General features: G+C 36.6%; 1 protein-coding gene and 1 non-coding gene across 2 annotated transcripts in view; both read right to left on the reverse strand.

Moving 5' to 3' along the window:
- LOC149794795 (actin-interacting protein 1-like) overlaps positions 1-16,860 on the reverse strand; it is an 89,689-nt gene extending 72,829 nt beyond the window's left edge. Inside the window, exons 1-3 of the mRNA XM_089964451.1 lie at positions 16,754-16,860; positions 14,018-14,139; positions 10,797-10,887 (exon numbers count right to left, since the gene is read on the reverse strand). Of these exons, the coding sequence (XP_089820577.1) occupies positions 10,797-10,887; positions 14,018-14,139; positions 16,754-16,772 (232 nt within the window). The 5' untranslated portion in view covers positions 16,773-16,860. The remainder of the gene's footprint in view (positions 1-10,796; positions 10,888-14,017; positions 14,140-16,753) is intronic.
- A 3,125-nt stretch (positions 16,861-19,985) lies between these two features.
- On the reverse strand, positions 19,986-20,126 carry LOC149794796 (U4 spliceosomal RNA). The gene has a single exon (XR_016422512.1). It is a non-coding gene; the product is annotated as a U4 spliceosomal RNA (small nuclear RNA).
- Positions 20,127-20,637: the final 511 nt, after the last annotated feature.

The raw sequence follows: 20,637 nt of genomic DNA on the forward strand, positions 1-20,637 counted from the left end.
CATCGATTACACTCAAGACAGGTCAGCATCACATTTTTGCATGTGTGACCCTGACTACTATTTATTCTATCCAAGGTAAACTATCGTGGGTTATTAGGAGAATACTGCCCCAACATTACTGTGTTACAGCACGCACAGTGATTATTTTGTCGCTTTTCAGCGTCATGATAAGCTTAACATCAAGATCAAAGTCATGCTTATACTTTTTGTCACATCTCTGATAACCAGCTAAATTTTTCCCTACTATATCATTAAACAGTGATGCATTGATTTCCTGAGTTTGATTATTATTCATTGTGCAGTCTATGATAACCCTCTGTAGCTGAGACATTCTCCTAACTCTCAACAATGCCAGATAAACTAGGTTCAACCATTCAATACAATCATCAACAATCCAAATATTAGTATCATTGCCAGTCCCTGCGATGAATGAATTGTTATTAAATATCCTAAGGTCCAGAATGATGGCTGTGTTAAGGCTTTCTCAACAACATCAAACAGAACCAAAACAACAACATTTAATACAAGTTTCTGTTTCTCATTGGCCCCAGGAATCTCAACATAAATATTTTGTTTATGATAACACAATGACACAGGTAGATCTAAAAACTTATCTTTATGTAACCGAAATAAGTGAATCATGGACTATCTTCTGACTTGCAACCATCAAATCAGTTGCTCTCCACATATTCCAAAAGTCATTCTGGAATTACCTTACGCATTATTTCACATTGAATTTTATCTGGTTGTAGTCTGATTAACTTCTTGAACACCCTCAGCGTTGAATCAAGTGACCGGTGATCATCAAATATCTCCTCATAATAATCTACAAAATTCTTTAAGCCAGTCATGTGGAGATGATCCAACAATATCAACTATGAAAGATTCAGTAACTTAGGTAAAGGCAAGGATATTAATGTAGGCAGCAATTAGTTTTTATAAATTATCAAATTCAGATGACTTAGTGAAGTAGACGCAGACGAAAAACTTGTAAATTTCGAGTATCAGAAATGGCAGCTATGGTTGGTCACGTGGCCTCACTGACATGACGGTGAATGAGTTCTCTCAAGATTTTAAAGCACATAAAAAATTCTTCCATGAAAAATAATTACACAGCTATAACAATCAGACTTTACTCTTAAATTTTTCCACACATAATAGATGTGTACCAAAAATGTAAAATGGTTAAAATTGCTGTTAAACGTAACATACACTACATTGCTTAACAGTTAACAGGCAGGCCTATACGTATGGAGTTGAATAGGTAACAGGTGTTCTATTTATAGCGCGCTGCACTTTGTAACTATGCTCTGTGAGGTAAAGGGTTAAGTCAAAATCTGGCTAGGGTCCAATAATCGCAACTCATCTCATGTGTTGGATGTCCAAATCTTTTAAAATGCTCAGAACACTCTCCCACTCCAAGAAAATTTCCAGGATAACATGCAGCTATATCAACTGAGATAACATCCTTACAATTATATTTAGTATTCCACAAACCATCATATCCGTATTTGACACAAATGCACTGTATATCGTCAAGAAACTCCAAGCATGTTGGCCTTTATGAATTTTCCTCCTGAGCAAAGTGAGCAGCAACTGACAGAACGGTGAAGCAATTACTGAGTAGTTGTTCAACAATATTAGCATCATCTGTGTTTCAACACAATCTCTGTCATAGTTGAATGAAGAGATTCAGTACGATATAGATCGCCATTAGGCCACACAAACTGATCATAATAGCTATATTTGGAACTTTGAAACAACCACACAGATACAGGGTTGCACTATCTAATATTTTTGACAAAATTGAACATATCAACGTCATAAAATTTAAAAGTTCTTTTTCGTGGAAATAATCTGGTGTCCATGAGTGTGCATTATGATCAACAATCTCTATCGAAGCTCGCTGTGATTTATATTTTGATTCATACAAAATCTTGCTAAAATTGTCTTCACCCATATTGGAAATTTTAATTTCTTTTCCAACTCAGCAGCATCTCTGATTGTGGCTCCATTTTCTTCAACATGCTCAGCCCACGCATTTATTTCTTTGTGTATCAGATCCGTTAGAACATTTTCCCATAAAAAGTTTGTAAAATGTTCTGTGATTCTTTAGGCAACACAATTCAGATGATCACTAGTGACTGAAACTCTCATTGGTCAAAGATCATGAACGCTAGGTTTATCATTGAGCGGATATATCACATAAACAACTGCCATCCCAGGGTATGCTCACTTATAATATGGTTTGCTGATACCCATCAGTATTCCTGGTTTTGAATTTTTACTTAATGTGACAACACCCCCATGTTTATCACAGACAATCCAGGTTATGTAATCAATGTCGGGGGCGGCATCTACCGCTCCTGGAGCAAGAAAATAATGATAAATTTGTAGCACATCCAATCATCAAAAATTATGAGGCGTCACGTGCTGGTGTGATTAGAAACTGCCAACTCAAAAGACCAGTGGGTTCTATCACTAATTCTGGTTATCTAAGATTTACTGTTGGAAAAAAAGATTTGTGTATGAGTGTCACAATGGACTTATCGAAAAAGGTCTTGAGATTCATCATATCAATGGCCAAAAACTTGATAATTCTTTGACAAATCTTCAGGCTTTTACACAGTCAGAATTCTGCACGAGGGAATACTGAAAAAATAATAAACATCCAAGACCAGTTTAATCAATCTGTGAATAGAGACAGGCAAAGAAATATTTCCATCAATGAATGAGGTTGGGAACTATTTTGATATTTGCTGTCGTTTGGTACAATGAGTTTCAGATAATATAACCAACTAAGTATTTTGAAAAAAATATAAACAAATAATATTTTAGTATAACACTCTAAGTGACGGGAGAAAACTCTATGGGCAAATCAGCCTAAAGATTAAACAGTAACCTCGCTTGTATCCATGTTACAAAGCAGTGTTATATTCTATGACAGCTGTGGATTATTTTTTGTTTGGGGTTCCTGTATTTCTGCAGTATTTTTAAAAAACATCCTTGTCCCTGTCCCTAACTATGTCAAAGGGGACAATGGGACAGGATGGTTGGAGGGGCAGGATAAGTTTTAGAATCAAGGTCTTTAGAAAATAATAGCCTTGCTTAATAGTCCACACTTCCAAATGCTATTTTTAGATTTCCGGGTTTTGGTTACTTCAAAATAATTTATTTGAAACACATAATAGTAAGAAGGCTCCATGGCCTAGCGGTTAGCGCTGCGGAATTTCACTTTTGATGTGGGAAAACTGGAGTTCCAATCGCGGGACTGACAAATTTGTCGACGGTTGCAATAAAACGCATTTAATAACTGAGGGCTCCAAGCCCAACAGAAAAATATAAGGATAACTAAATATTCATGTACACCCTCCCACCATGTCAACACATGGTGGGTGCTGATTTTTGCACTCTCCAGGCTTTGATTTGAGGAAGGGTGTGCAAAAAATTTAAAGTTATCAGTATAAATCTGTTGATCGTAGAAATTATTTGGCATGTAGAGGTGGAAAAACAGGAGCCACCCCCACCTCATGGTAGTGGTGTAAATAGCTTAATGCTGTAAATATACTAATAGAGTTAAAATATAATTAAGTATCTGTATTGTGCTGTCCTTACATTCTGACAACAACAATTAACATGAGACTGAGCTCGCTGATATCATCGTGGTTCTTGGTGGTGTTGTATTAGCGACAATTTGTTCTAGCAATCACGGTGATCGATCTTGCAACATTAATATTTACTTCCAGATATAAATCAGGGATCTAAATTACTGACTTTGTTAGGGACAGAGTCCTTCTCCCTGACATAGTCAGGAGACAAGGGGGTTTGGGTTCCAGTTGCTTCATAGTAAACCTTAATCATTTCTGCAAATTCTTGATCTGATATTATTCCATCGCTGAGACCTGATGATATCAGCAATGACGATTTAGCATGTGCTTGTGTAGCCGCTGATAGCAACGTTGTATATTCGTGTACTTTATCAGCTACACACATAGATATCTTTTTGGTGATGATGTTAGTGATATCAGCAACACCAGTTATAACAGCACAATGTGCCAATTATAGTTACTGTTCCAGTGACTATGGCTGATGCACCGTATAAAATTATGTAAGTAACAACAATATTTCACATTATTTTTTTTTGTTTTTATGCATGCGCATCAATGATATTTTTCAGCTGGATCTGCCACAAACATGCTTGCTTGTATCTGAACATCAATTTTGGTTACCAGTGATTGGTTCATTATGTAGATTACTAAGACTCTAAGTAGGTGGTACGTCGGCAACGATTTCAAGACACCAATAGTACAATGCAGGGAAGCCTTTCTCTTCGGATTCCACTACATTTCCTCCTTTTTCTCTCCATTATCACTAACATAGATCCAGAAGATCTATTAACTGGATAACACAGTGACAAGTGGTAGATAATGTAAATTTTGTAATGCTGATTACTCAGAACTGGTAACCTCAGCAGTATGTTGGATGAATTTATTCAGTGGTGTCCATAATGCTGATCCAGACGCTACTGTATATACTACAACATTGGTAATCTTTTTGATGTCAGCAAGCTTAATTCCCAAAAAAATCATGAATGGTTTTATCTGTGTTTGCACAAAAATTTGTAAACGCGGTTACATGATTAGTATATTCAGATCTAAATATGGTCAGTCCATCCTTGTCATTAATGAGCTCATTATCGGGATGTTGCTGTTGTCCATGTATATCTTCTCTGCATCCTCATCGTTTGAGTCTGGTTCTCTAAGACCAGCCAGTAATTGTATTACTAGACATAATGAGATCACCAGTCATTGCATCACTGGCTTTAGCAATGTATTTACTGATCTCAGTTCTGACTGTGGTGTTTTTGTAGTCCAAGTATTTTATCTTGCAAAATCATCATCTGATTATGTTTCTCTCACATTGATAATTGTATTTTTTCATACATAATGTCTCCAATTCTTCTGATACATACAGTAATCTCTCCCATGAGTGTTAGAAGTGATTCCCGAGTTATCTTCGGTCACACTTGGAACCTGGAATAATATCTGTAAATGGGATGCTGCTCATATTTAACCATCTTTGCTGATCCTGAAAAACAACAACTTCATCTGCATCAACATGAGCGAGACAGAAACGAGTGGTGAGCTCATCCTTGACCTTGTCAAGGGTTGCATATTTGGATAAGTCACCTTCGGGCTTGCCTTTAGCAGATCTTCCATAAATATCTACCATTGTATATTACACTAAGACCTATTTAAAATGTTGGATAATGATGTCGTTACCACATTCAAGCCAGAAAAGTTTTTCTGAAGGGTCACTTCGACCTTTCTTTTTTTCTCCCTAACCCCCATGTCAGTGTTAAACTTGAAAGGACAGCATCTACAACTCACTGAGATTTGACTGGAGCATCACAACACTGTCCTGAGAAAGTAAACATTTGAGCTACCAACTATAACCACTTGATGGGAACCCATGTCAGTCAGCCATTTTCAAAGGGAAGTTGATATGCAACGTAGTTCAGAGATTCAAGGCTATCCAAAATCTGACGAAAGAAATGAATATTTTGGGAAAATTTAGGAACTACTGCATATGATTGGTCAGAGTAAATTATGTCATTCACTCTTGTAAGAAAAGACAGATTTTAGTGCTAGGATGCACAATTTCTGAAAGAAAACAGCATTAAAGGTATGCAATTTTAATTTTTCACTTAATTTTCTATTTTTGATGGTTTTATGCAAATGTGTTTGATATGATTGGGATCCATATTATGTATCGTTTATTCAATTTCATGGAAATCTGTTGAAGCAAGAGTTTTATGTAATGTATCTCTTTAATTTTACTGTTACTAGTTCACTGACAGGACTGCATGTGATCCAAATTTTCATATGTGTAGAACTTCATAATTGCATGTTTATATCTAATTTTGTAATGTTTAAATAATCTTGCAGGTTAGGGATTGCTGTGAGCTAGAATTTTGTGAATTTTATGCAATAGTACTTGTGCATGTGGTAGCATAGGTAAAGAGATATGGTAATGTTAGATTCACCGCTCATGTGTTAATTTATGGTCAGTCACTGTGAATTAGGCCAGAATTTATGCAGTGTTTGGATAGCTAGTTATGCTTTTGAGTAATGTAAGTGAGGGAGTTTTATGTACGTATAATAAGTGATAGGTATAGAGATTTAGGGGTAATTTTGTCCTTTAAGGACTGGGAGAGATGTGACAGTCCAAAGACTTAAGTCTGGAAAAAGATGACGTGTTCAGAATAAAAGACAAGGAAATGCAGAAAGAGATGGAGTGTGTGTTCAGAATAGGAAGACATGTGATACATGAGTCAAGAGAGGAAGGTGATGCAATCAGTTGTGGACATTGCACTCTTTTCACCACTCATTATTATGATGAAATAAATCCAAATTAGACACTGCTATTAAATTTTGTTGAACTAACTTAGGTTGAATTGGAGTTGCAGCTATTAATTGTTATTGATTACATTTTGTTATTTTTCTTTTCTAAGGGGGCTCGTATTGCATTATTTCTTCCCAATAGTCTTGTTCAGTTCTCTGTTGGGGCCCTGAGTGGCCGAGTGGTCTAAAGCGCTCTTCGTTACGGATCACTGCCATCTCACCTCTGTCTGCGGCGGTTCGAGTCTAAGATTCAGCCAATGTGGGTATGTGAGAAAGCTTGCCAGCTTCTCGTGGGTCAGTGGTTCTTTCCGGGGTTTTCTCTGGTTCATCCTCCACCAATAATACTGGCCGCCATGTATAGCCTATCATGTGCTGCAAAAATGGCGTTAAACCCCACAACAACAACAACAACAACAGTTCTCTGTTGATGTTCAAAATATCTACACACACAGGGCCATAAAATCAAGGGAGGTCATCCCCTAGATAATGCCAGCCAAATCCAATTAACCACTCCTCTTACTAAGAGCACAATGTTACAGTTGTCTAGTGGTATATTTGTGCATGACTTTATGAGGTAGTGCCCTTGACAATATCAGGGACCTTTACACAGCATCAAGCAAAGCAAGTACTTCATGGCTGCACATTGGCAGATCAGTTATTATCTGTGTTGGTAATGCTGAATTCCAGATCAGAGTGCTATGCAGATTGCTGACGTATTTTAAAAATTTTTGTGGTGGTGCCAACCCATACAAATCAAAATAAACAACTCCACGTGGGTCAAATGCACATGCAACCCAATGAGTAGCAGAACTTCCATTGAGAATAATGATACTGGTTTCAACATGGTTTGGTTGTTTTGGTAATTGATCATGCATAAAAACACCTCTGAATTTTTTGATGTTTAATTTCTTAGAAGCATCAAGTAAATCAAAATTTGACATGGGAAGTTTGAAACACTTTGTGTTTAGCAAAGTGTCCCAGGCAGTTTCAGACCTGAACTGTGAGCTGATTGACCATAACATGAATGGGGGGTTCCTGGCAGTCTTAGACCCTGCCCTTTTTTTGGAAGTCTTTAGTCCATGGCCTGTAGCTTTCTTTAATGCCACCCCAGCGGCAGTTCCAGCAGCACCAAGTGCAGCTGCTTTTGCAACAGCTGGGGATGCCGTGGCTATCAACGCTGGTATAGCTGCAAGAAGTAGGAATATACCACCCGTCCAAAGATATGTGATAGTGGAATTACACATGAAAATTCTTCATCATCGTTTAACATCGATCTATGTGATGCAAATTTGAAATTTTCATTCATTGATAGTACTGCGCTGATAGCTGCACCCCCTGGCAGCATCTCTCACATTTCTGTGATAAGGCTGATCAGTGGTATCTTTTGCGAACATCACTGATGGACCAGCTGACCTCGAGTAATCATTGCTGTATTTTGCAAGGCCAAGTATCACCATAGCAGCATCAACATTTTTGGAACTTGATTCAATATTCTTTCCATCAATCATGCATATTACACTGTTAAATAATGCCATGACACCATTATTAATAAAACCAACTCAATCACCAATTCCATATACTGTATTATCTGCTTTCAAAAGCCTACCTTCAATCTCAATAAATGCCTCAGTGGGCAAGAAATACACATGCATCATAAGAATACTGATAATCATGCACTGATTCATCATGAAGGACTGGTGCATCCATGTCAAATGCTGGATGAGATACACGTTTGAATATTCTATTATATTTGCTGTTGTCTAACATGAAGAACACCTCCCACTATTAGACTTGCAGTTATATTCCTAGCTTTTTTCATCAGCTAATTCTTTCAACTGTTCATCTGCAGTTTGATTTATTATTTTACTGATGTTTGCTGGCATCACTTCAGTGCTCCAGTTTTACTGGTGACAGTCTGCATATTAATCATGCTAGTCTATCCTTAATTGCTGAGAATGCTGTACTGGCAACATCACCAACAGTACCAATACCTTTATCACCCTGACCTTTACAGGTCCATGTTGAGCATTATGTAAGATCATCTTATTTTTTTATCACTGATCTAACTGCATCATCAATGAGGGACTGACAAATATTAATGTCCATGATACCGCCTCTCAATAATCTCTGACAAAATAGCAGCTGCTTCATTAATGATTTCTGGGGAATTATTGCAGGCTCTTCTCCCACCAATAAGAACTTCTAGTCAATCAACATCAGCAAGGATATTATTGGGGCATAGGGGGTAAGGCCACTTCCTCGAGTGGACATACCACATCCAGTTGCTCCTTCTTCCTCCTCTCTTGAGGCTTTGTTTGCTTTTTTCTTCCCTGCTCTTGAAGCTGATTTCCTTTCTGCACTTGCTTTCTCAAGATGCTGCTTCATTTCTTTGCATTTTTGGTTCCTTTCTTGTTTTATTAATTCAATATACTCACCTACTGCCTGGTTAAAAATTTTAAACTGACTAACAGCTTCAGCAATGACATGATCTATATCCCTAATCCAATTGGCAGATTTTAGAGTTTTAACATATTCAGGTTTTATGTACTTACCTCTATCACAATGTCCAAATGCAGCAATGTTAATTATTTTGTCTGGGTCATTGAAAAGTGCAATACCTTCCAGCGTAAATGTATCCTTAATGTTAATTAAAACTTTTGGTGGTGGTGATGACTCATCTTCAGGTTGTGGCTCATCTCCAGGTGGTTGTGGTTGAGAAGGTTGCTGGGGTGGCAGACAAGTTACTTAACACAGCCAACAATGTCAACAGGTAATGTCTCAAGAACATTTTGTGCTGCCTCAGTTGCTGTAACAATTTTCTTGGTTGGGTCGACAATTGGTTTAAATAACTGTTCTGTACCTTCTGTAAATTCCACATGAGACTCCTGACGTGCATGTAGTTGTTTCTTGACAAAATAACAGACAGGAAGATATTTCTTAACTGCATCTAGTTGCTGTCGAATTGGTTAAGCCATACGAGATTCCATGGTTAGTGTAGAATCGTTCATTATTACTGATGTAATAATAATTTAATTATGCCAACTGACCATGCTTTTTTCATGCACATAGCAGCAGAGTGGGTGATGACCAACAGGTCCGTGAACGAGGATGCATAAAAATGTGTCACATAACAAAAATACATTAACCCGGTTAGAGGTCTCAGTTTAGTGTTATTGACACTTGTGTGACATTTCTGTAGGTGTTAATTTCACAAGTGGACCCTCCTAAAAATGATCTGTTCAACCTCTCTGCTGCTCCCTCTAAGCAAGCCATGCACAAAATGTAGTAACTGCTGATGGTGGGAACAATCACATAAATCATCTCCTCTGTTATGTATATCTATACGGTGTGCTTAAATTTTGTCCATGATTTTAGATTTTAAGCAACTTTAATTTTGTAAATGATTCTCGGTTGAACATTATGATAATATCTGAAACATGACCCTCTGACCTTAGAAGATTTGACAAAGAGAATTTGTTTGCAAATTTTATGGGAAAATGACCAACATACTGGTCATCTTATTGTGTCATAGTTTTTTTTATATAAGGTTTGTGATCAACATTATTCCTATCTTAATATCAGTTGTTTAGCTGTGTTCAGTTATAATTTCAGCACATCAATTAAATTAAATTATTCATTGGAAAATACATAGTGTTCATTGACTGTTTATGATTAAAACACTATTCTGGGATTATTGTTCATTCATTTGAAGATATTCTGGAATACATCATTGTGATACATCAAGACTGTTGGCACAGTGGCACATTCAAGACTATTGGTACGTCAGCACATTCAAAACCCAGAGGTCATTTGGAACACTCTAAACATTTGGACCTGTGATAGAACTTTTAGGATTATTTGGGATTTAAGTCACAATAATGTATGTTTCTTTTTAATTTTCATTTTGTATTCAAGGGAAATAAGTTATTTATTGAATTTTACTAAACTTGTGACTGCTTCGGTAGCCTAAGTGGTTAGAGTGTCCACCTCTGAGGAGAAGGTCATGGGTTCAAACCCAGGCAGAGAAAAATGGTACTAACAGCTAACTCTCTTGGCACTCAGCATTAACAGGTTAATGTTATGACTGGCTGGCCTAGTGTAATGATAATGTGACTGGGTGGAACATGATGCTACATGTCTGTAGAATGATGCCCCAGTGCTAGACATCACTAGAAACTATCACAATGCAGTCATTGTAGAAATATGACTGAAATTTTTTTAAAGATCTAAATCACCCACACACACAGAACTTGTTGGTTTTGCTTTTGTTCTGTTACTTTTTCTAAGACCACATATTTGTAACAATGGACAGGACAAAATTATGATGCCCATGATGCAAGCAGTGCACAACTTAAACTGAATTTTTACTACAACATGGAAAAGTAGTATTACCTCCAGATGCAATGTAGAAGCCACTAGGTGAATACTTGGCTACAATGACTGGTTTTGCATGTTCTGTGTAAATATCTGCTATTGCAGGATGCTGTAAAGAAATAAAACAATGATATGAAAACTAGTTCATATATATTTCTAATTCACATTGATTGTAAAACCATGGATTGAAGATTCAAACAAAATACTGCCTGTTGCTGCTAAAAGGTCAAACTGCATTGTGAATAATAAAAAACAATTAGATGGATAATCATGGAAATATTGAAACACAATAAACCCTTCAGCTACTACAGCTGTTGTACAGCTTTCTGTTACTTCGTGTTGTAGTATCAGCTGAATACTAGACCATCTTCATGGCTGAGTACATAAAATGACAGTAAAAACATAGTTAGATGTTGTAATTATATCGTCATTACTACTTGATTTCAATGGAATTAACTAACTTACCTTGTATGTGATGCGATTTTTATTTTTAACGCAGCTTTAACAATTTTTCAGTCATATCGCTACGATGTCTGCAATGTGGAAGTTTATAGTGATGTCTAGCACTGGGGCATCATGCCACAGACATGTCCCACCCAGTCACATTATCCTGACACCAGGCCGACCAGTCTTAATACTAACCTCTTAATGCTGAATGCCAAGCGAGGCAGCTGTTAGTACCATTTTTGTAAGTAAATGGTATGACTCGGCCGGGGATCAAACCCACGACCTCTCACATCCGAGGCAGATGCTCTAACCACTAGGCCAACGGAGCGGTATACTTACCTTGTATTGTGTTTGATATTGGTATATTTCCACATTTCTGTGTTCAAATAATCTTACAAGATATTTTTCAGATATGTTAGCTGATATGAATCCTACCAAATAAATCCAATATTTACACATAAAATTTGAATCAAATCTACATTCTCTAACTACAAAACAGAGAGTGCCCAGGACTCTCAAAAGAGTTTCAGGATGAGAAGTCCTGGGCTATTTATTCTATTTTTGTTAGTCCCTCACATCACCTCACAAATTGCCTTAACTGAATCATTCAAGATTCCAAGTTCTCACTTTTGAAACTGTGGCACTGTTATCAGCAGCCTTCACCACAGTCAGCATTATATATGCATTTGCATTTTCATTGTTGTCTTCAACTGTGCTCATACTTTCATCTATCTGTTGCCTCTCATTAGCATCATAAAGTCCCCAAAAATGAAACAGACATCGGTGTAACTTCATGTCCCAAAAAATGAAACAGACATTGGTGTAACTTCATTTCCTAAAAAATGAAACAAACCTTTTATGAGTCAAAGTACTTTTCTGCTCATTTATCAATATTCTCTCAAACCAGTCAGTGGTAATAATTTCAGGTATTCCTGGGGTCCGAATATATCTTGATGTCATCCAGGCAAAAGACCATTTGGGCATCAACATGATATTGATTACAATCTCAATTCCAAGAAATACTCACATCAACATGACACTAATTACAATCTCGATTCCAAGAAATACTCACATCAACATGACACTGATTACAATCTCGATTCCAAGAAATACTCACATCTACATGACATTGATTACAATCTCGATTCCAAGAAATACTCACATCAACATGACATTGATTACAATCTCGATTCCAAGAAATACTCACATCTACATGCTGCTGGAAACGTACCAATTATGGTCTTGCTTTTGCTCGCTCATTTTCATGGCATAAGCCGTATTTTCTTCAACAAATTTTCAACCTGGCATTCACTACAAAACTTGAGAAAAAACTGTTCCAACTGCATTGTGATCCAAGGTCAAGAGTCTAACATACAGGAGAATCAAAATGATTAATATTGAACACATGGATACCATTGCTTTGTCGTGCAAGTCGGACTCTGGCCTACTCCTCACTGTCTGATTTGAAATTGCTTATATCTGGCACTGAAAGTGGACTAACATTAGTCAGAGGTCTTGCTAGGATTTTAAAACTAGGAGTCCAGGACTCCCATTTTGGTAAAAATAGTTGTCCCACCAGCAAATGTTGCCCCGCCCCAAAAAAAGCCAATGCAAACTAGAAAATCTATTGGTTGCCACCGAGTTTAATTTCTACATTCTTTATAATACTGACATAGCTCTTGTTTGTCCATCAGAGTGAGACTGAATTTTGTCAATCAAAGATAAGTCTTATACCAAGCACTAAGCGAGGCATCACACTTTCTTACACATGGCCACTGTTCTATCCAAACTAGCAGTTCTAGCAACTTTACTACTCATGTGAATCTCAATACAATCTTCGTCAGTTTGCCGTTGAACCCCAAAAAGCTCAGTCAAGTCTAAGTCTCAACATGTCATGATTACGAGGTCACGTGCACTGCTTATTCCGCTACACTCGCAGATGAACACAATAATGAAAGCTCAAGTTGTTTATTTGATGTAGGTACTCTTATGAATGACCACATGTACTTCTCTGGGTCTTTTTGTCTCTGAATTCAATCATTGTAAATATCAGTACATTTTCCCACCCAGCCGCCAGTTAAAGCCTTTGAACTTGCCACCCAGCTATTGCATCATGTTGTTTTGATGTACTCTTATAATGGCAACATGTACATCAAGGGGTCTTTCTGCCACTGAATTCTGACATTGTAAATATCAGTATATTTTCCCACCCAGCCGCCAGTCAAAGTCTTTGAACTTGCCTTCCACCTAAGTGAGAACTCCCACCTAAGTGATTTTCTGCATCACAGAAACAAAATGGCATCCAAATATGTGTAATTATGCATTTCCGAGACCTCTATTAACATTTAATGCTTGATTCATGAAACTCTCCCATATCACTTGAATTGACCCCTTTAGACTCACTGAGTCCATCTGTGTTCATCTAAACTACAGGTTGACCTATAAAATAATGAAAAACCCTTCCTCTGTGTCTAAATTTAGCATATCATTTTACAAAACCAGTATAAAAATGTCTAGTGATCTACCCTGTCACTGGTTATAATAATTAGAAATATGTGAAGCTCCTCTGCTTTCAACCAATCAACGCTAAGTTAACATAGCCATATATGCACCACTGGGAATTAGAGTAGTGGTCATGTTAGTACATATATGCATCAGTAGGGTTAAAAAGGCTTTTATAGCTGATGCAACAGTGGTATACAATGGTTAAAGCAACATCAAGCAAGTATAGATTTTCTGTAAGATAATTTTCAAGATTATGAGTTAAAATGAGTACATCTGAAGCTTATTACCTCAATATCTCTGATGATGACACTGTTGCCACATGTGTAGAGGAAATTTTTTCCCTTTGGATCTCCTCCTAATACAAGAGGCTGTCCTCTAGTGGTGGTTGGTAAAGTTGCAAAAATTGATTCTAAAATAAACAAAACTTGTGTGTTGTTAATCACTTTAAATCAAACGTCATGGTTTGGTAAAAAGTACATATTCAGAATTGGGAAGATTTTAAACCTCATCACATACATAGGCTGCAATCTACTTGAAAGGTAAACTTCTTCATGCTACTGTTTGTGCCAATCCTATACAATTTGCAGCCACCAGATATATCACTCTTGGCCCAGGTGAAATCTAATTAAAATCATATCTTAACTATCTTATGTGAAAATCTGACAGCACCTGCTTAGGACCATGTTCTGGTGATCTCTGAATTAGCCAATGGAAATGCAGCTTTCCAAAATCTGAACATGAATCCAATCATTTGGAACACTTTGACAGGGTTCATACAGAATTCTGAATGATAAATTCAAAGACTTTTCCCAAACTTTCAAAGACCACAAACATAAATTTCCAAGACCTATTTTCACTAACATTTTGTATACAAGTTATGCTATAGGAGAAAAAAATAACAAATGCAAAATACTACAATATTGTTTAATGATGAAATGAAACTGAATGGGTCATCAAAAGAAAGAAACCAGGAAAACTTGACTACATTGGAATCTAACAACCTTGGAAATTTTATTTGTGATTATGGAAAGAAATTAAAAAGTTTGGGTTTATTTCAATTTTCAAAGACTTTTAAAGACCTCAGGGTAATCTGCTCGATTTTCCCAAACTTTCAAGGCCTTGAAAATGCTACCTCATTTTTCCCAAAATGTCAAAGGCCGTATGAACCCTGTTTGATGCTCTTTAGCCATACTGCCCAGTCTCCGTAACATCGAGATACAAGGCTTCATCTGATTAGCTGATATCATTAGCAATTATGGTAATAACGTAGGTCTCCAGAACATGGCCCCTATGCAGTTTCTGTCAGATCTTCATGCAGGACAGAGGAAATCTGATTTTAATCAGACTGGGCCCAGGTGAGGTGAGTGCTCATTTATTGGAATGGGGGATATTGGATAAATACCCTCAAATAAAAGTCTTTACCAAATGAAAAACACACCTACTCTTTAGCCAATTCATGCTAAGTGGATTTTCTCCATATTAAGTTTTTTGACAGAGATGATTTAAATAGGCTTTGAGACAAAAGGACTAATATTGTTGATAAGTCAGTAATTAGAAAATTATTAATTACCCTTGTTCGGTTTACAAAGTAAAATTGTGACAACACACACATACAAAGAATAAAACTGGACCTGAATGACCTCTGCTATTAGAGAAAACCTGTCATTTTTATTACTAACAATATTCATGGATCAATATTATTACATATATTTTATATTTTACTACACACAAGCAAAAATCATGATTTTGTGGTACAATATATGTTTCAACACTTCTATGAATGACCATATTGTAAAATCGGATATAAACACAACAGACATTAACTTAACTCTTTGTAACCAAGAGTGTGGAGCAAAATATGCAAGCCAATTGCAGACCGTTCTAAACTGAGATTTACAAAAACAATGGAAAAGTTGAGCATGCTTAAAGGTTTCATTACAAAGATAAGATAAAGTTGTATGTCAGCAAATATGAATTATATGTACTGGTCACAAACCACTATTATACTACTATAGTCATGAAAATCGCTATTAGGTCATTCCATGACAAGTCACAACAAATCGCTGGATGACCATTTCAATTTTCAACTAAGCTGGCTCCAGACAAACATCTGTGTAAATCATGACTACATGCAAAAGTTTCATTAATATATCCCAATTATATATAAAATTATGACCAATTGAAATGGGCAGGGGTAACAGTTATTTCACTCACAAACTTGTCAATTTAGTACAGAAGCTTTTTAAATGCTATTAACATTTTGTATTATAAAGATATTAGGCTGAAATGTTCTTCACAAGCTTTACGACAAGTGATCGTCTGGATGAAAGCTCGTTAAGAAGAGTATAAGGGAATATATTAATGTAATTTACAACCATACTTTACTAAAATACCTAATGTTTCCAAAGTAATGAGAGGTGTCACTATGAAAAAAAGTATATTTGTGAAAAGGTGAAAATAAGCCCTTCAGTGCGTTAAAACTGGTTGGTCCAGGATATAGTACCTGGACGCATTTGTAAAGCTCGTAACTATCGATAACTTTCAGAACTGATCAGACTTTGGTTTAATAACATTAGATTTAAAAAAAAATGCAATTTATATTTCACAGAAGATGAGTAAATGTGAATACTTAAGCTGAATGACTCTGACTATATGCAGTAGAGCTACACCACCCCACCCACCATCATAAACCCTCCTCGCTCCGCCAGGCCCCTAAATTATTCCATACTTACATAGAATTGAAAACTGCAGATACGATCTCCATATAATTTGTAATTATAAAATTTATGCATCAGGTAATATTTACTAATTATATATCCTCATGACATATGTGCTACAAAGGGGCCGAATAGGGAGGTACAGTGAAGTTTGATCACGACCAATGAGTTATTTCCTACTTCCGGTAAAACCAGCTTCAAAGACATTGAAAACGGCGATAACTGAAACTAAGATATAATATATTCAACATCGCGCCTTTTAATATAAAACTTTCTATGAGTCTTTCACTTTAAATTTCTTCTTACTTGCTGTATACGAAGTCATTCTGTCTCCGTTTTTATACCGATTCCTTGTCTCCAATGCTAGACTCGTCCGTACGCCGGTGTTCAACCCGGAAGTGTTATTTATAGTCGGAGTGTTTCAATATTACCGTTGTACCAACTGGCAACGACAAACACTGTTAATACCTTGGCCTTATATGGTAATGGTCCGAAGTGATTCATAAAAGACACGGTCAGGTGCTAAACGTTTAGCTTTAAGAGACCATATATTTTAGAAGAAATAAATCTACAGAGTGTCAACAATATGTGGCTAAAAATCTTTCAAACAATCACCATCAACTGTCTACTTTAAAAAAAAAACAAACAACAATTATGTGCATTGAAAATCATTTGCTTGTATCCATAGTTTATTTCAGGTAAAGTAACTATCATTGACTACTTTGAAGTAACCACATTGTTTATCGTTGCTGGTGCTAGTAATATTTGTTTAATGTAATGAATTTTGTTAAAAAGGTTTTGTTTAATTTGTTTAATATAAACAAAATCATATTTTTCATGCAATGGCAACCAGATCCGAAGTGTTAAAGCTTTAGGCGATTAATAACGCAGTCTGTTACAGATGGCACAATATTGTTGTTGTTGCTGTTGGGTTTAACGCGTTTTTTCAGCACATGATAGGCTATGCATGGCGGCCATTATTAATGGTGGAGGAAAACCCCGGGAATAACCACCGACCCACGAGAAGCTACTGACAAGCTTTCTCACATACCCACATTGATGGCACAATATAAAACACTAACAAATCTCATTTGCCATATGTCCTCTTTCCAGGACCCTACGCACTGAAAATATTATCGTGCCACCCACCCACCCCCTTTACAAAATGTGAAACTGAAGAAAACACAATATTAAAAGCTAAACAGGTGGGAAAATACCAGTGTTGACATCATTCCAAATCAAAAATACTCGTACATGCAGGTCGAAATAATCATAAGTAACTAATTCAATTACGTCGTCAACAATTAATTAGAATTTTTTTTTCTTGTGCTCCTGTTGGGCTGGTTCCCTCGGGTTCGGCCAATGTGGGTATGTGAGAAAGATTTCCAGTAGCTTCTCGTGGGTCGGTGGTTCTTTCCGGGATTTTCCTGGGTTCTTCCTCTCCCATTTAAACTTGCCACAATGTATAGCCTATCTTGTGCTGAAAAATAGCGCTAAACCCTATAGCAACAACATCAACATCGTGTTTACTGTGTTTAATGGCTAATCCGGTACTGGGGTGGGTCTATGTGTTCAAGCAACATGCGATATCGTTCACGATCTTTTGTAATCTCAATAATTTTGTACATTTTGGAGTTACTTCTCTTTCAACACTTGTGTACAATAGTTCTTTTTATTTGCTCAAATTTGTTTTAGAAATATTAAAATAGACATTGCAGATATTGGACGCAGACAATACACTTTTGACTGACATGCACTGTTCTACAAATCAGAAAAGGGCAGTCGGCATCTGTCGACTAATTTATACAATTTCTGTTTTTTTTTATTTTTATTTTTATAACGACATTATGAAAAAAAACTCCCGTTTGAGTCGAAACGCCAAGGGGTGAAAGTGTTTTGACCCTCTGGAATCAATCAGGTTTGAACTTAAAAATCAATCAATGAAATATGTTGTGCATTCTTTTAAAAATCGTGGGATGGGGTACAGACAAAAGGAATGCTGTGAGAATACTATGTACAGTATTAAGACCCAACAATGTCGACCCGTTTGCGAATTCATTTACAAAAAGACATAAAACTAGTACAAACTTTAAGGAGTTGTCATTGTAGTAATAAAGCCTTTTTGTCGCGATGCACAGAATATTTAAAATTAAACAAATATATATATATACTACAGTACACATAGTCCGAGACTCCTTTGACCCATGCCACCCCATTTTTGATATTTGGACATTAATGTTGGGGTGTAGGGTCCGAGTCCATTCCCTTTCGAAAAGTTGGAATTGAGAATATGTAGCCGCTTACAAGCCGGCCTAGCAAACTTGAACGACTTTTCGTCGAGATATACCTGCATGAAATCAATAGGAATATGATTTATTTTCTCAAAAATCGCGAGCATATCATTTGTCGTGTCTTTAATCCGCTGGCAGACGAGAAGAAAGTACATCGTTGCTGAAATTTTACCTGGATCTCTCCATTTGCATTCCGAGTCACATGACTATACAACTCTCGCAACCTAAATGTCAATGACATCAGCGGTCAAACAGTCACGTGATATTCACAATAAACAAATTTCCAAAGTTGCTGTACATAGAATTTGAAAATATTGCATTGAAGTCACGTAATGTTTGTAAATAAGTATAATGCACACTTAATTCTTAATACATTTATTTTGAGAACAGCGACCAGAAACCTGTCGGTACCGCATCAGGGTGAAAGAAAACCGTTTTAACCAGTGCTGAGCACGTGTGAGCATATTTTTGTTGGTATCACGTGACTACCGCATTGACATGTGCTCTCTGCTTCGTGAATCTAGTTTTCTTTATGTTGCTGCAACATACAAGATTTCCGGTCGTTGTTCTCAGAATAAATACTTTGATAAATTCGTGATCTTTCATTTGTCTATAAAGATTACGCTACTTTCATTGATATGTTCGATTTGTTTTGCTACAGCAACGTTACCAATGGTTTATTGTTGATATCACGTTACTATATGACCTCTGATGTCACTGACATGTAGGTTGCGAGATTTGTGTAGTCATATGACTAGGAATGCTAATAGCGAGATCTACGTCAAATGTTAGCAACGCTGTAGTTTCGTCTCGCTTGTCGGCCGATTGTTGTTGTTGTTGTTGTTTAGGGTTTAACGCCATTTTTCAGCACTCGATAGGCTATACATGGCGGCCAGTATTAATGGTGGAGGAAGAACCCGTCGGCCGATTGAAGATAAAACGAATGCTATGCACGCGATTTTTGAGAAAATAAATCATATTCCTATCCATTTCATGCAGGTATATCTCGATGAAAGGTCGTTCAAGTTTGTTATTTCCGCTAGAAAGCGTCTACCCTTTGACGACACCAAATGGTGTCGGCGAATACCATCTTTTCGATAAGGAATGGACTCTGACCATACACCGCAACATAAATGTCCAAATATAAAAATGGGTTGGCGAAGGTCAGACGAAACTTTCGCAACTTGTATCATGAAATTAACAAACTGTTAATTCTCACAACTATGTGTTTACATAAATTTAAACTGCTCCCGTAGGAGCGTACAAAAATTGCGCGTGCCGCCCATATTTCAGGGCGTCAGCGCGGGGTATTGGGTGTAGTTTTCAACTAGCAATAACCACGCCTCGGATAAACCTCATTGGCTATGGTACCGCCACTGCGCAAAGCTAAAGAAACGAAATTTTATTTCTTTATTTAAGCATATATTTTCCTGTATAAGATAAGGGTATTTTATTACCATGTTATTTATAATTGCAAATATTATTATAAACTTAAATCCAATAAAAAAATCACTTCAAGAGTTATATTTATATATTTATATTTTATGTTTAAGCTATATTGTCTTTGGCACAAAAGGCAATTTTTACGTTTCTTATAATAATTATTATACATAGATCAATTTAACACGTATTAGGTAACAACGACCTATACCGCTACAATAAACTCTTCTCCATTTATTGGAGTGACTTAGCAGATTCTTGATGGAGAATGTTCAGTCTTCCAAGATATATCAGTTTTTTTTTCTTCTCTATTTTGTTTAAACAGTATGTACAGCAACTTTATTTTTTAATTATCAAATCACTGTATACTGATAGACGTTTGGAGTTGTCGCCCTTGCTGCATACGGAATAGTCTGGTTCCCTGATTTGTTTGGGGCGCTCACCAGTCATTTTATACTT

This window comes from Sinohyriopsis cumingii, chromosome 7 (assembly GCF_028554795.1).
Source record: "Sinohyriopsis cumingii isolate HCF-2022 chromosome 7, ASM2855479v2, whole genome shotgun sequence".
NCBI classification, from domain to species: Eukaryota; Metazoa; Mollusca; class Bivalvia; order Unionida; family Unionidae; genus Sinohyriopsis; species Sinohyriopsis cumingii.